Here is a 14,405-nt window from a genome sequence, read left to right on the forward strand (position 1 = left end):
TTATGCACCAAGTCATCGGGGAATAGTTTTGACTCATAATCAGTCGCACCATCAAACACGACAACCACACTGGAGAACAGTGTCGCAGCACCAGCAACATCCCATCCCACGCCACATTTTTCTTTCTTCAAAAATGCGGGTCCCACTTTATAAAGATTAAACAATTATATATATACACGTCATTAACTTCTCGTTGGATTCAAGCTTTTCTCAGAAGACACAAAAAAAAAACAAAAAAAAATGAAAATCTGTAAGAAAGAAAGAAATTAAGTAAGATGATGATGGTTATGAGAATGAGTTGGTGGAGAAGAAAACGAAGAAGATTAGTATTTCTAATCCTCTGTTCACCATTCTTAATACCTATTCTTTGCTTTACTTTCCCTTGGCTTTGTATCATCCATCTTTGTTGTAAACGTTTTAAATACACTAAAATTGATGAAAATGGGATAATTCAAGAGATTAATCCCACGAGTATTCCTGTTGCTGATGAAGAAGAAGAAGATAATCAAGGAGAAGGAAGATTATTACAGAGATATTTAGAAGATCAACTTGATTTAGTTGTTAGATCTCTTTATTATGATTGTGTCAACGGTGCTCCTGCTGATGAAGAAGATGATGATGATGTGAGATTCAGTTGTGTTGTTGATGTTAGTGTCATGGACCCTCCTGAAATTGTAACTAATCATCATCATCAATCACAATCAACTCCTCTTTTGTCATGAATTTGGGATTTGATTTGGATTTAGATCTAACGGGATTTCTATTTTTAGCTTTGATCCCATCTTTTTTTTCATTATTTTCATTGTTGTCCATTTAATTTGGAGTTGTGTATTCTACTGTTTGTATTTTTAATACGGAGTTGTATTTATGTACAATAAGGAGTAAAAGAAAACGTACAGCTTCTATCTAAATCTCATTTCCGTTTTCTGTTTAATTTGAATCTAGTCTCTGGTGAATGTTGGTTTATCGAACACCTTCATTTTTAGCTCCAGAACTTGTGGCAACCAATAATTTCAAAGGAGTCACTAGTCTTAAGCCAAGGAAAGGCCTATGACTCTTGAGCTCATTTTGTTATAATGAACCAAGAACCAATTGGTTATTACGGTGACACTAGTTTAAAGCAACAACAAAAAAAAGGCAAAAGAAGAATGTAACTGTGCCAACCGAAACTCTTTGGAAGTCTTCGTTGAATAAGATAAGAGGGGCAAGTGAGTTGTGGCCAGGGTTTACACCACCATACTGAACATTAACAAGAAGAAAAAAAGTATAAAGGGCTGACAAAATGATGAAGGCCACAAAAATTTAAGGCATGTTTCATTAACCCCTAAAGGCATTAGTCAAATACATCCTACAATTTATTTGTTTGGTAACCGGCCGTCTTATCTGCACTAGTTTTTTGTGTCACTGTAATGTGATATATCTGAGCAAGCAGAGTTCCTGCAAAGATATACACAAATCCAAGTGACATTTGAGATCTCTGTGGAACTGATGAGGCAAGGATCACAACTTCAACCTCTATGCTTCTTAGAGGGACAATCTTTCATAGAGATGTGCTTGTTTCTTTTGTATCACAGATGACCAAAGTAAGGTTAGACCTAAATTTTCTTGCCGACAGCATGAATTGATGGAGAAAACCAAATTGAGATCAGTTGCATGATGGCACTGAATATTAATGATGAGATACAATCATGGGATTGCCATGAAAATGGATGAAAGAGAAAAATACATGTACAAGTTTCAAGACACATGCTGGCCATTCATTGTAGGTTGGTTCAAGTTGAGAGCTTATTTAAAATAGCTACCCATAGAAGAAAAAAATAGCTACCCAAAGAAAAAGAAAACAGATTTTGGGTCGAATGTTGAGATTCCATATTTTATTGTCAGCGTAAGAAAATACAACGAGACTTGTTTTGAAGCGGATCAGTAAGAAAACCAGCAATATATTTCTATCGCACTTAATCTCTAGTGAACAAAGAGAAACAAAGCTAACCCCGAAATACTTTTTATGAGAATAGGAGGTCATATTGTCCCATAATCTGATGGCGCTTCATTTCAAGTTATTAACATGTTTTACGGTAAGCATGGAGATGTTGTCTATGAAAATAGAACTACTTTATACAATGAGCAGAACAGAAGTAACATACAGTCCTTAAATTAACATAAGGTGAGTTGATAGATGATAACAAACCAAGGAGAACAGACAGCAGAAGTAAAACACATACCAAAAAGTCATCCACGAAGGTGCTGCTCACAAGGATAGGCATACAGAGATGGATCTAGTTTTCTGCTTCTTTTGCCAAAAAGATGTATGCAGGGACATTATGCTTCTACAAAACATGCTCTCATCAAACGTCTATTAGCACTGGGTTCAATATTTGATAACCACTTGGCTGCTCTACATCTTCTTGGCCTGCATTGCAAATTGAATTAACTGAAACCAGACTACCAACGTATGTTTGCACAGCTTCCAATATTTGATAACCACTTGTATCCACGAACTTAGCTGTTCGGCTCATTGGGTTATACAAGATTAAATCCCCGTCATACTGGGTTAACTGGATTAAAGGCTGACCGAATAATAAGATATCACCGTTCTTTAAAGACAGTACTGGCCTCAAATACTCGATATCTTCTTTCAGCCTGCTAACGCTGAAAAGTTTAGTCCAAGATTCTATGACACCATAATTATTCATAACCCATACATCCACATTCCCATCACCAAGATTCCAACATAAGCAAAGTTTACCATCCAACAAGCCAATATTTGTCTTGAAATAATGCTCGCCTTCAGGTGCACTGCAAAGAGGTATAGGCAGTTGCATTTCCACGAATGTCTCCTCTGCAACATTGAATGAAAGGATAACTCTTGTGGGTTTGTTAACACCGTTGCAGGGATGTACCAGCCAATGAAGAATTCCATCTAAAAGCACTCCATTTGCTTTTCCATATAAATAAAATATATAAGGAATAACTCTCCATGAATCTGTTCCTAGAGTACACACTCTAACTTGAGAAAACATATCGCACCCAGCAGTAACAATTTGGACTACTTTATAAACCCCTGTCTTGCAGTCGTAACCAAACCTATATGTTGCAACAGGAGCAATTGGTAGTAATAAGTTTTGAATTAGTGGGGAAACTTTTGGTATTTGTGGTAATTTCTTATACTCTTGAGCAATTGGGTTCCAAATGCATAACAATTCGGGATCAGAGATGAGGCAAATTAGTCCATTACAAGAACCAACGATTTCAATAAATCTCCAGTAGAGAAATGGCAATGATACTCAACAGACATGTCAAAAGTAACATCTCCAGTAGTAGTGCAAATGTTGTAATCAAGGGAAGGGAATGTAGCAGTAGAAGAATAAATATCATCTAAACTGTATGATGTTGATTCTTGTTTTGTAAGGATGAGACTAAAACGATGCATTTCAATTGAATGGTTTAGATGCATTTTAATAAAATCGGGGTTCGTAAATAGAATGCACCACTTCTTAGATACACACCTGAATCTCAAGATGGATTTCACTGGTAACCATGTGAGTATCTCAGTCATAATCTCTACCGGAAGATATCTCCACTTCTCGATCTTCATCTTCGCAGCAGCTGCAGTCTAGGGTTTTACTTTTACTCTACACTTACATTCTTTCTTTTGCGCTGTTGTTTTCCTCTTATATGGATTTTTACCTCTTTTACATTGGGCTATTTCTTCTCTTATTACGAAACGAGCCCAACAAAAAAGCTCATTCATATTCCATCCTTCCATAGAAAGAATTTATGTCTGTTCTTGGAAAACCATATGCGCCTAAATGTCATCTGCCTGTCCTTGGCAATTGGCATCTCTTTCTGACAGCAATTTCGTATTAGGAGCATATATCTCACTGTCATTGTCAACTGCCACATCATTGTGCTCGGCAAATTCGTTTAAAGGTATGCATCACAAGGATATATAGACGCATCTAGTTTTCTGCTTCTTTTGCCAAAAAGATGCATGCAGGCGAGGACATTGTGCTTCAACAAAAAAGCATACTTCCATCGATCGTCCCTTATTTTAGAATTGGAACTAAGGGGCGCTTGAGAGGAGTAAGATATAGACGTTGTTAAAAAAAATTTTGAGTATTCTCTTGATGTTTATTTATTTTGTATTAACTCTTTTTTTTTTTTTTGGAGCTTTTTGAGTTATCTTTACTGTTATCATTTTTAACCCCTTTGATTTATGAGGATGGGGCTTTGAGCCCTCCTTGTAGTTCTTGTAATTACGTTGTTTTGCTCTAATAAGCTATTGGACTTGGCAAAAAGAAAAGGTCTAATGTGATTTGTAGTATTTATTTTTTGGAACTCCGTACTGTTTAGCAGTATGAAGTTCATACCATTTCATAAACTATTTTTTTAGTAGTATTTATTTTTGTATTTATTTACTAGAAGTAGAAAGAAAAAGAAAGCGATTTAGGTATAAGTATTAAGTAGTTTGAGTTTTTTTTTTAAAAAAGCCTTCATTTTTTTGGTACCTGCTATAAACGACCACAAAAAATTTAGCAACAAAACATGTGGCAACCAACAATTTCAGAGTCACTGGTTCTAAGCCAAGGGTTTATGGCTCTTGAGCTCATTTTGTCATGAGAAAGCAACAACAAGAAGAAAGAAAGATAAGTCATCTAGCACATGCCGTAAGGCACCTACCATGCCAACTGAAACTCTTAGGAAGACTTCATAAAATATGAGGGGCAGGGGACTAGTGGCCAGAGTTTACAAGGGCCATTCATTCACCTTACTGAAGAAGAAAAATGTAAAGGTCTGACAAAATATGATGCCAACAACAAAATTTTAAGGCTATGTTTCATTCATCCCAGAAGGCATTAATCAAATACAACCTACCATCTATTTGTTTGGTAGCCGTCCGTCTTATCAAGAAATTCAAACTTGTAGATGGTAAAGTTAAATGGTAATTTTTTTTGTCAGTGTACTGAGTTATACATTCGAGCAAGCGGACATTCCTGCAAAAATACACACAAACAGATATTCCTGCAAAAATACACACAAATCCAGGAGACATTGGAGATCTCTGTGGAACTGATGAGGCAAGGATCAGAACTTCAACCTCTCTGCTTCTTAGAGCGGCAACCTGTCATAAAAATGTGCTTGTTTCTCTCGTATCACAGAAGACCGAAGTAAGGTTAGACCTATATTTTCTTGCCAACCACATGAATTGATGGGGAAAACCAAATTGAGATCAGCTTATCCGCAGATAAGGTTCAAGTTGAGAGTTTATTGAAAATAGCCACCCAAGAAAAGAGAACAGATTTTGGGTGGTACGTCGGGGTTCCAGATTTCATTGTCAGAGTAACAAAATACAATGGGACTTGTTTTGAAGCGCATTAATAAGAAAACCAGCACAATATTTATATCACACTAAATCTCTAGCAAACAAAGAGAAACAAAGCTAACCCCCAAATACTTTTTCGGAGAATAATAGATATTGTCCCATAATCTGATGGTGGTTCATTTCAGGTTGGTAAAATGTTCTACTGTAAGCATGGAGATGTTAGCGAGTCTATGAAAGTAGAACTACTTTATACAATGAGCAGAACAAAAGTAAAATACATTCCTTAAATTGACGTAAGGTGAGTTGATAAACGACAATAAACCAAGGAGAACAGACAACAGAAATAACATACATACCAAAAAGACATCCATGAAGGTGCTGCTCACAAGGATGGGCATACAGAGAGGGATCTAGTTTTCTGCTTCTATTGCCAAAAAGATATAAGCAGGGACATTGTGCTTCTACAAAACACGCTCCCATCAAGCGTCTCCTTCTTGAAGTTTCTTTGTCAATTTATTGTGATATTGCCTGCTCAACATCTTCTTGGCCTGCATTACAAATTGATTTAACTGAAACCAGACTACCAACGTATGTTTGCACAGCTTCCAATATCTGATAACCACTTGTATCCACGAACCTAGCTCTTTGGCTAATTGGGCTATACAAGATTAAATCCCCGTCATACTGGGTTAACGGGATTAAAGGCAAGCCGAATAATAAGATTTCACCATTCTTCAAAGATTGTACTGGCCACAAATACTCGACACCTTCTTTTAACCTGCTAACGCTGAAAAGTTTAGTCCAAGATTCTATGACTCCATAATCATTCATAACCCATACATCAACATCCCCATCACCAAGATTCCAAGACAAGCAAAGTTTATCATCCAACAAGCTAATACGTGTCTTATAATAATCCTCACCACCTTCAGGTACACCCCACAGAGGTTTAGGTAGTTGTATTTCCCCGAATTTCTCACCCCCAACATCGAAAGAAAGTATAACTCTAGTGAGTTTGTTAATATCTTTGTAGTCGGGATATACCAGCCAATGAAGAACTCCATTCAAAAGCACTCCATTTGCTCTTCCATATAAACAAAATATATAAGGAATATCGTCAAGCACTCTCCATGAATCTGTTCCTAGAGTATACACTCTAGCTTGAGAAAACATATCGCACCCAGCAGTTTGAATTTGGACTACTTTGTAAACCCCTGTCTTGCAATCGCAACCAAACCCAAATGCTGGAACAGAATTTGACGGTTCTAATTCAGGAACTTGTGGGAATAATTTTGGTATTTGTGGTAACTTCTTATACTCTTCGGAAATCGGGTTCCAAATACATAACAATTCATGATCAGACCTGAGGCAAATCAATCCATCACAAGAACCAAAGATTTTAATACATCGTTTCCCGTAAGGAAATGGACAATGATATTCAACAGACAAATGTAACATCTCCAGTAGCAGTGCAAATGTTGTAATCAAGGGAAGGGAATGTAGCACTATCAGAATGAGGATCATCTGAATGGTAAGAGGTTGGTTCTTGTTTTGTAAGGATGAGACTAAAATGATTCATTTCAATAGAATGATTAAGATGCATTTTGACAAAATCAGGGTTTGTAAATAGAATGCACCACTTCTTAGATACACACCTGAATCTCAAGATGGACTTAACTGGTAACCATGTGAGTATCTCAGTCATAATCTCTTCCGGAAGATGTCTCCACTTCTCGATCATCATCTTCCCTACTGCTCGAGGCTAGGGTTTCACTTCTACTCTCTGCACTGCAGTCTTTCTTTTGATATGTTTTGTAATCTTCTTTTGTGAATTTTTACCTTCATTCACTTTGATGTTTATATGGGCCATTTCTTCACTTATTATGAAACGAGCCCAAGAAAAAAGCTCATTCATTTCAGCGGCATCTCTTTCTGACTGCCATCATAATGGGAAAACTGTGTGTGTGCGCGTGGATCTAGTTTTCAGCTTCTTTGCCAATAACATGTATGCAGGGACATTGTGCTTCAACAGAACATACTCCCATCAACCATCTCCTTCTTGAAGTTTCTTTGAACTTTTTACCTTCAATGTGGTATGTCTCCGGTGCAATGTGGTCCGAGTCCATGAACAGATGGAAATCAGTTTGAGATTCGCAGAAGGAAGATTTCGAATTTTTACTTGTACAACTATAGGCTGATTTTTACAGGTATAAGCACAAAATGTGAGAACGTTTTCTTTACATCAACAACGCATGCCGAAAGAAACACATATTTTGGTTGTATGTAAGGATTCCAGATTTGGTTGTCAAGGTAAGAAAATGCAGGGAGACTTGTTATAAAGCGGATTAATTAGGGAACCGGCACATTTTTATCACACCAGATCTCAAGTAAACAAAGAAACACAAACACAATCTCAGAATACCTTATACAACAACAAAAGTAACACACATTCTTTAGATCGACATAACAGGTGTTGATAAAAGATAACATACCAAGGAGAACAGACGGCGAAACATAAAAACAAAAATAGCATACACACCAAAGGTCATCTATAAGGTGCTGCATCACAAGGATGGGCATATAGAGATGCATCTAGTTTTCAGCTTCTTTTGACAAAAAGATGTATGCAAATGTAGGGACATGTGCTTCTAATAAATAAAGTAAGTAAGCATTAACCGTCTCCTTCTTGAAGTCTCTTTGTCAGTTTACTGTAATATTGCCCGCTGTACAACCTCTTGGCCTGCATTACAAACTGATTTAACTGAAAGCAGACTACCAACATAAGTGCGCGCATCATCCAATATTTGGTAACCACTTGTATCCAAGAACCTAGCATTTCCAATTACTAGGCTATACAAGATTAAATCCCTGTTATACCGAGTTAACTGGTTTAAAGGCTGACCAAGTAATAAGACATCACCATTCTTTAAAGATTGTAATGGCCTCAGATACTCGACATCTTCTTTCAGCCTGCTGACACTGAAAAGTTTAGTCCAAGATTCTATGACTCCATAATTCTTCATAACCCATACATCCACATTTGCATCACCAAGATTCCAAGACAAGCAAAGTTTACCATCCAACAAGCTAATAGATGTCTTAAAAGAATGCTCACCTTCACGTGAGCCACAAAGAGGTATATGTAGTTGCATTTCCGTAAACTTCTCCTCCCCAACATCGAAAGAAAGTATAACTCTTATGGGTTTATTAACTCTGTCTTGGGGATATGTCAACCAATGAAGAACTCCATTTAAAAACACTCCATTTCCTGATACTCCCCCAAAATAAAATACATAAGGAATATCCCCGAGTTTTTTTTTTTTGATGCAAAGAGTAAAATTCATAAATTAAGAAGAGCGGACTACAATGTTCGTCTCCTGCAAGATTACAAGGTTGATAAAGCTTGGAGGAAAACTAATCCATGACTTACTAATCTTAAAAATTCTAGCATGCCTAGCTAAGGAGTCAGCTGGCTTATTACATTTCCTATGAATGAATTTGCATATCCATAATGGATTGTTGCAAAGCTTTTCTCTAATTTCAAAGATGATTGAATGGTTTTCCCAGGCAGCTTTGTAGTGATCGTGAAGAACTGCATTAACCACAGTCTGAGCATCCATTTCAAAGCAAACATGTTGAAGCTTTAAATCTTCAGCCCACTCCATGGCCTTTAGCAATCCTACACTTTCAGCTTGCTCTGCACTGTTTAGTCTGTCTGCATAGCTGCATTGTGCCTGCTCGAATCCTCCTTTTTTACAGACAACACAATTTTCACCCGTGTACCCCATCTGCCTTGCTAATCTTTCATTACTTGGGACAATGTCTGTGACACATTTTCAGATGAAATGCTTCACTCGTGGCAGTGAATCAATACTCCAGATTTTCTTGTATAGTTTGGCAGCTTCTTCATCGTAGTTTGCTTGACGATTTGTTTTAATATCCACCAGTTTATTGTATGCTGATTTAACTGTAAATTGGTATTCCTTGTCAAAGTCCACACCAGCCTATCTGCACCATTCACAGGAATACGAATTTGGAGAATTTTTTCCGCGTCTTCATAGCTAAACAATCTTCTTACAGTGTCAGCCTTCCACGTTCTGGAATGAGTGTCAATTAAATCACTAACCTTTGCATAGTTTTGAGCTTCTGCAGTTTCCACATTAGGTATTGGTACTGTGCTGGTACCTGGTATCCAATTATCAATCCAAGTTTGGATTTTTCCTCCATTTCCAACAACCCAAAAGCTCCAGGTCTTTATGAATTTCATCATCCCATGAATACTTTTCCATGCATAGGATGAGTTCTTTTTCTTCTTAGCATAAATAGCTGAGTTGTGCGGAAAATATCTTCCTTTTAATGCAATTGCCCACAATTGCTGTTGTTGTTGACATAATCTCCACGACGCCTTTGTATAAGAGCTTTATTGAAGCATTGTAGGTCTCTAAAACCCATTCCTCCTGTTGACTTATCTCTGCAAATCCTTGGCCAAGCTGCAATGTATAATCCTCCTCCATTCGGTTTGTTCCACTAATAATCTCGCTGCACTTTGTTCATTTCTTTTATAGTTGTCTCAGGGATTTTGAAGACTCCCATATGGTGAGATGGTAAAGCATTAAGTACATGCTTAACAGATCTGCCAGTTTGGTTAATGAACTTACCATTCCATCTTTTTAACCTGAACTTTATATTGCTGACTAGTGAAGAGAAAGAGCTCGTTTTTTTCCTTTTCAAGAATAAGGGAATACCAAGGTATTTCTCTTCCAAGGACATCTTTTTCATCTTTAGTCTTCTTAAGAGCATTCTACAATGTCTTGAAGGGAAGTGTTTTGAGAAGAAAACCGCAGACTTTTGAAAATTGATCTGTTGGCCAGAGATTTCACTGAAATTGTTGATGATATCCAGCAGGTTGTTGACATTATGCATATCTGCCTTGACAAAAAGAAGGCAGTCATCTGCAAATAAAAGATGACTGACCTGTGATGCATTTCTAGAAATTTTAATCCCTTGTATTGCCTTTGTACTCTCAGCTTGGGCTAGTGCTCTTGTGAAAACTTCCATAGTGATCAAGAACAAATATGGCGAAATTGGATCTCCTTGACGTATTCCCATTGTTGGTTTAAAAGATGTACAAGGTGATCCATTTAGAAGTATTTGGATTTCTGTGGTAGAGAGACATTCATGCACCATCTGACACCATTTGTTTGAGAAACCTAGCTTCAGCATAACCTCATCGAGAAAACTCCACTCAACACGATCAAAAGCTTTGCTCATATCCAACTTCATTGCCATATATTGTTTTTTTTTTGTCTTCTTTTTCTTCATACAGTGAATCAGTTCATATGCTAAGGTGATGTTATCACTTATCTACCTGCCTGGAACATACGCTGCCTGCATTGGTGATATAATTTTGTCGAGATGCACCTTCAGTCTGGTTGCCATGAGTTTAGTGATTAACTTATATGTTGAGTTACAGAGAGCAATTGGCTTGTAGTCCCCTGGAGTATGTGGTAGTTTTTTTTTAGGTATGAGACAAAGGTTTGTCTTGTTCATCTTTTTTAGCAATTTTCCAGATATGAAGAAAGACTGCACCATCTTGATAACATCATCCTTCACAATTGACCATTGGCTTTGAAAGAATCCTGGAGGAAAGCCATATGGTCCAGGTGCTTTCCATGGCTGCATGCATTTGAGCACTGAAGTTATTTCAGCTTCATCCGGTATTCTTGTTAATGCACCATTTTCCGCATCAGTAATACATGAAGGTAAAAGATCAAGCAGAGCTGAATTAGATGGAGGATTTGAAGTCTTCATTATGTTTTTAAAATGTGAATTGAGAAGTTCTTCAAGGTTGTCTCTTCCATTGCACCAACTGCCATCTGGTTTTTGTAGGGTTTCTATTATGTTTCTTGTTCTTCTTTTGTTCGCCTGCATGTGGAAGTGTTTTGTATTCTGATCAGCCTCATTGAAGAAAACTTCTCTACTTTTCTGACGATAGAACTCCTCTTCTCTTGTATGCCATTCTTCAATCTTGTTCTCTACTTCTCGTACCAGCTGAGTATTATCTTGAACTGAGTTAGGCCGCTGAAGGTCTATGAGCTGTTGCTGTAGATCCTTGATATTTGTTTGAATGTTGCCGAAGATAGCCTTGTTCCAGATCGATAAAGTATGTCTTGTTTCAGTTAACTTTTTGTCCAAGCTAAAACCAGCCGACCCATTGAAACTTGCTGACCAAGCTTTTTCAATTTCAAGTTTGCATGAATTGTCACGTAGCCAGCATTCAAAGAATTTCCAATTTTTGGAACTGCAAAAATCATTAGGAGACAGGTCTAACAATATAGGACAATGATCTGACCCTAAGAAGGGAAGATGCCTGGGACAAGAATCTGGGAATTGGATAATCCAATCTGAGTTTATAAGAGTTCTATCCAGCCTGGTTCTAATTTTCCCTGTTCCATGCTTATTGCTAGTCCAGGTGTAAGGGTTTCCATGAAAAACTAAATCATTGAGACCAGTTTCTAAAACAGTTTGAGCTAGTTTTGAGGTTCTAGAAGAAAAGCCATTACTATTGCTTCTTTCATTGTCATGCAAGGTAAGATTTAGATCTTTAATGAGAGCCCAAGGAGCATCTATATTATAGTTCTCACACACAGTTTTGATGAATTCCCATTGAGTCTTGCTTTCTTGAGGATGGGGAGAACCATAAACACAAGATAGTAGCCAAGTAGGTTTAGAAGGATTGCTAGTGACTAGACAATGAATCATATTTTTGTCATGATAGATAATTTCTAATTCAAAACCATCTTTCCACAATAAACAAATTCCTCTAGCTCTACCAATGGAAGGAACATAGAAAAAATTCGGAAAATTTAGGGGTTTAGTGAGCCTAATGATTTTATCCGAATTTATTTTTGTTTCTTGAAGAAAAATAATGTCAGGGTCTAGCAATTTATTAAAATCCTTGGCATAGTTTCTAGTTTCTTTGTCTGCAAAACCATTGCAGTTCCACGCAATTATTTTCATAGTTGTTTGTTTTGAAGTCGGATTACTAGGATGATGAGTAACTAGATGCAGTTCTACACTATATGAAATACTAAAACTTTTATGAGAATAACAATAATGAGATTTTAAAAAACTGATGAAATTAAAGCAAGTTGAAAAGATATGAGGAGTATTTACCTGAGCAGCTTCTTCAATGGAATTACTTATGGGATTAGGATGATTTGCTTCTGAAACCAAAGGAACCACTTCCGAGTTCAAATTGTTGTTCATATTTGCATGGGTTACAGACTCGATGTTTGTTGGTGGAGTTACGTGGATATCATGTGGATTCATGGATGGTTCTTAATTGAGAGTCGAGTTTCTCATGCGCTTAGTCTGCCATGACTCTTCCATTAGATCTTCCGTAGTTCCTTCTTCATTCATGTTAGTGGATATACTTCTTTCATCTTCATTTGCCTCATACACATCACTTTCCTCATGCATGTATTCTGCATACTCCTCCTTAGTTAAGCTATCAAGATGCAACAAGTACTGATATTTCATGCAGTTGTGTTCTTGATGATCAATTACCTTATACAGTAACAAAAGTAACACACATTCTTTAGATCAACATAACAGGTGTTGATAAAAGATAACATACCAAGGAGAACTAACAGCAAAACATAAAAACAAAAATAACATACACACCAAAGGTCATCTATAAGGTGCTGCATCACAAGGATGGGCATATAGAGATGCATTTAATTTTCAGCTTCTTTTGAAAAAAAGATGTATGCAAATGTAGGGACATGTGCTTCTAATAAATAAAGTAAGTAAGCATTAACCGTCTCCTTCTTGAAATCTCTTTGTCAGTTTACTGTAATATTGCCCGATGTACAACCTCTTGGCCTGCATTACAATCTGATTTAACTGAAAGCGGACTACCAACATAAGTGCGCGCATCATCCAATATTTGGTAACCACTTGTATCCAAGAACCTAGCATTTCCAATTACTGGGCTATACAAGATTAAATCCCCGTTATACCGAGTTAACTGGTTTAAAGGCTGACCAAGTAATAAGACATCACCATTCTTTAAAGATTGTAATGGCCTCAGATACGCAACATCTTCTTTCAGCCTGTTGACACTGAAAAGTTTAGTCCAAGATTCTATGACTCCATAATTCTTCATAACCCATACATCCACATTTGCATCACCAAGATTCCAAGACAAGCAAAGTTTACCATCCAACAAGCTAATAGATGTCTTAAAAGAATGCTCACCTTCACGTGAGCCACAAAGAGGTATAGGTAGTTGCATTTCCGTAAACTTCTCCTCCCCAACATCGAAAGAAAGTATAACTCTTATGGGTTTATTAATTCTGTCTTGGGGATATGTCAGCCAATGAAGAACTCCATTTAAAAACACTCCATTTCTTGATACTCCCCCAAAATAAAATACATAAGGAATATCCCCGAGTACTCTCCACGAATCAGTTCCTAAAGTATAAACCCAAACTTTAGAACCCTTACCTCTCCCCGGGGTAAGGATTTTCACTACCTTGTACTCACCAGTCTTGTAATCGTAACCAAACCCATATTTTGGAACAGAAACAAATACAATTGGTCCTCGAGGTCCCTCTTCATCGGGTATTTCTGGTAATTTCTTGTACTCGTCAGTTATAGGGTTCCAAATGCATAACAATTTATGATCAGAGTTGAGGCAGAACAATCCATTACAGCAACCATAAATTCTAATATAACATTTCCAGTAGTCAAATGGGCAATCAAACTCAGCAGACATATCAAATGTAGCAGTGGAATAGTTGTAATCAAGGGAAGGAAATGAAGCAGAATAACGTTCACTTGAATAGAATTAGGTTGGTTCTTGTTTGGAAAGGATGAGACTAAAATGATTCATTTCAATAGAATGATTAAGATGCATTTTAATAAAATTAGGGTTTGTGAAATAACTGCACCACTTCTTAGATACACGCCTGAATCTCAAGATGGATTTGACTGGTAACCATTTGAGGATGTCCATCACAATCCCCTTTGGAAGATATCTCCACTTCTCGATCATCGTCATCGCTACTTCCCTAGG

At 37.1% G+C, this 14,405-nt stretch overlaps 3 protein-coding genes across 3 annotated transcripts; all 3 read right to left on the reverse strand.

The window, feature by feature from the left end:
* Nucleotides 1–1,809: 1,809 nt before the first annotated feature.
* LOC113361388 lies at nucleotides 1,810–3,625 on the reverse strand. Its single transcript, XM_026604641.1, has 2 exons — nucleotides 3,507–3,625; nucleotides 1,810–2,640 (listed from the first exon to the last, which is right to left on the reverse strand). Exons 1-2 carry the CDS (start codon nucleotides 3,593–3,595, stop codon nucleotides 2,346–2,348), a joined length of 384 nt encoding a protein of 127 aa, XP_026460426.1. The 5' UTR covers nucleotides 3,596–3,625; the 3' UTR covers nucleotides 1,810–2,345.
* A 1,703-nt stretch (nucleotides 3,626–5,328) lies between these two features.
* Nucleotides 5,329–7,133, reverse strand: LOC113361390 (F-box/kelch-repeat protein At3g06240-like). The gene is made up of 2 exons (XM_026604642.1): nucleotides 6,979–7,133; nucleotides 5,329–6,686 (listed from the first exon to the last, which is right to left on the reverse strand). Exons 1-2 carry the CDS (start codon nucleotides 7,065–7,067, stop codon nucleotides 5,837–5,839), a joined length of 939 nt encoding a protein of 312 aa, XP_026460427.1. The 5' UTR covers nucleotides 7,068–7,133; the 3' UTR covers nucleotides 5,329–5,836.
* A 5,531-nt stretch (nucleotides 7,134–12,664) lies between these two features.
* On the reverse strand, nucleotides 12,665–14,105 carry LOC113359661 (F-box/kelch-repeat protein At3g06240-like). The gene is made up of 2 exons (XM_026603254.1): nucleotides 13,203–14,105; nucleotides 12,665–12,892 (listed from the first exon to the last, which is right to left on the reverse strand). Exons 1-2 carry the CDS (start codon nucleotides 14,103–14,105, stop codon nucleotides 12,665–12,667), a joined length of 1,131 nt encoding a protein of 376 aa, XP_026459039.1.
* Between the last annotated feature and the right edge of the window lie 300 nt (nucleotides 14,106–14,405).

The sequence above is a fragment of the Papaver somniferum genome, chromosome 3 (assembly GCF_003573695.1).
Source record: "Papaver somniferum cultivar HN1 chromosome 3, ASM357369v1, whole genome shotgun sequence".
In the NCBI taxonomy this organism is placed as follows: Eukaryota; Viridiplantae; Streptophyta; class Magnoliopsida; order Ranunculales; family Papaveraceae; genus Papaver; species Papaver somniferum.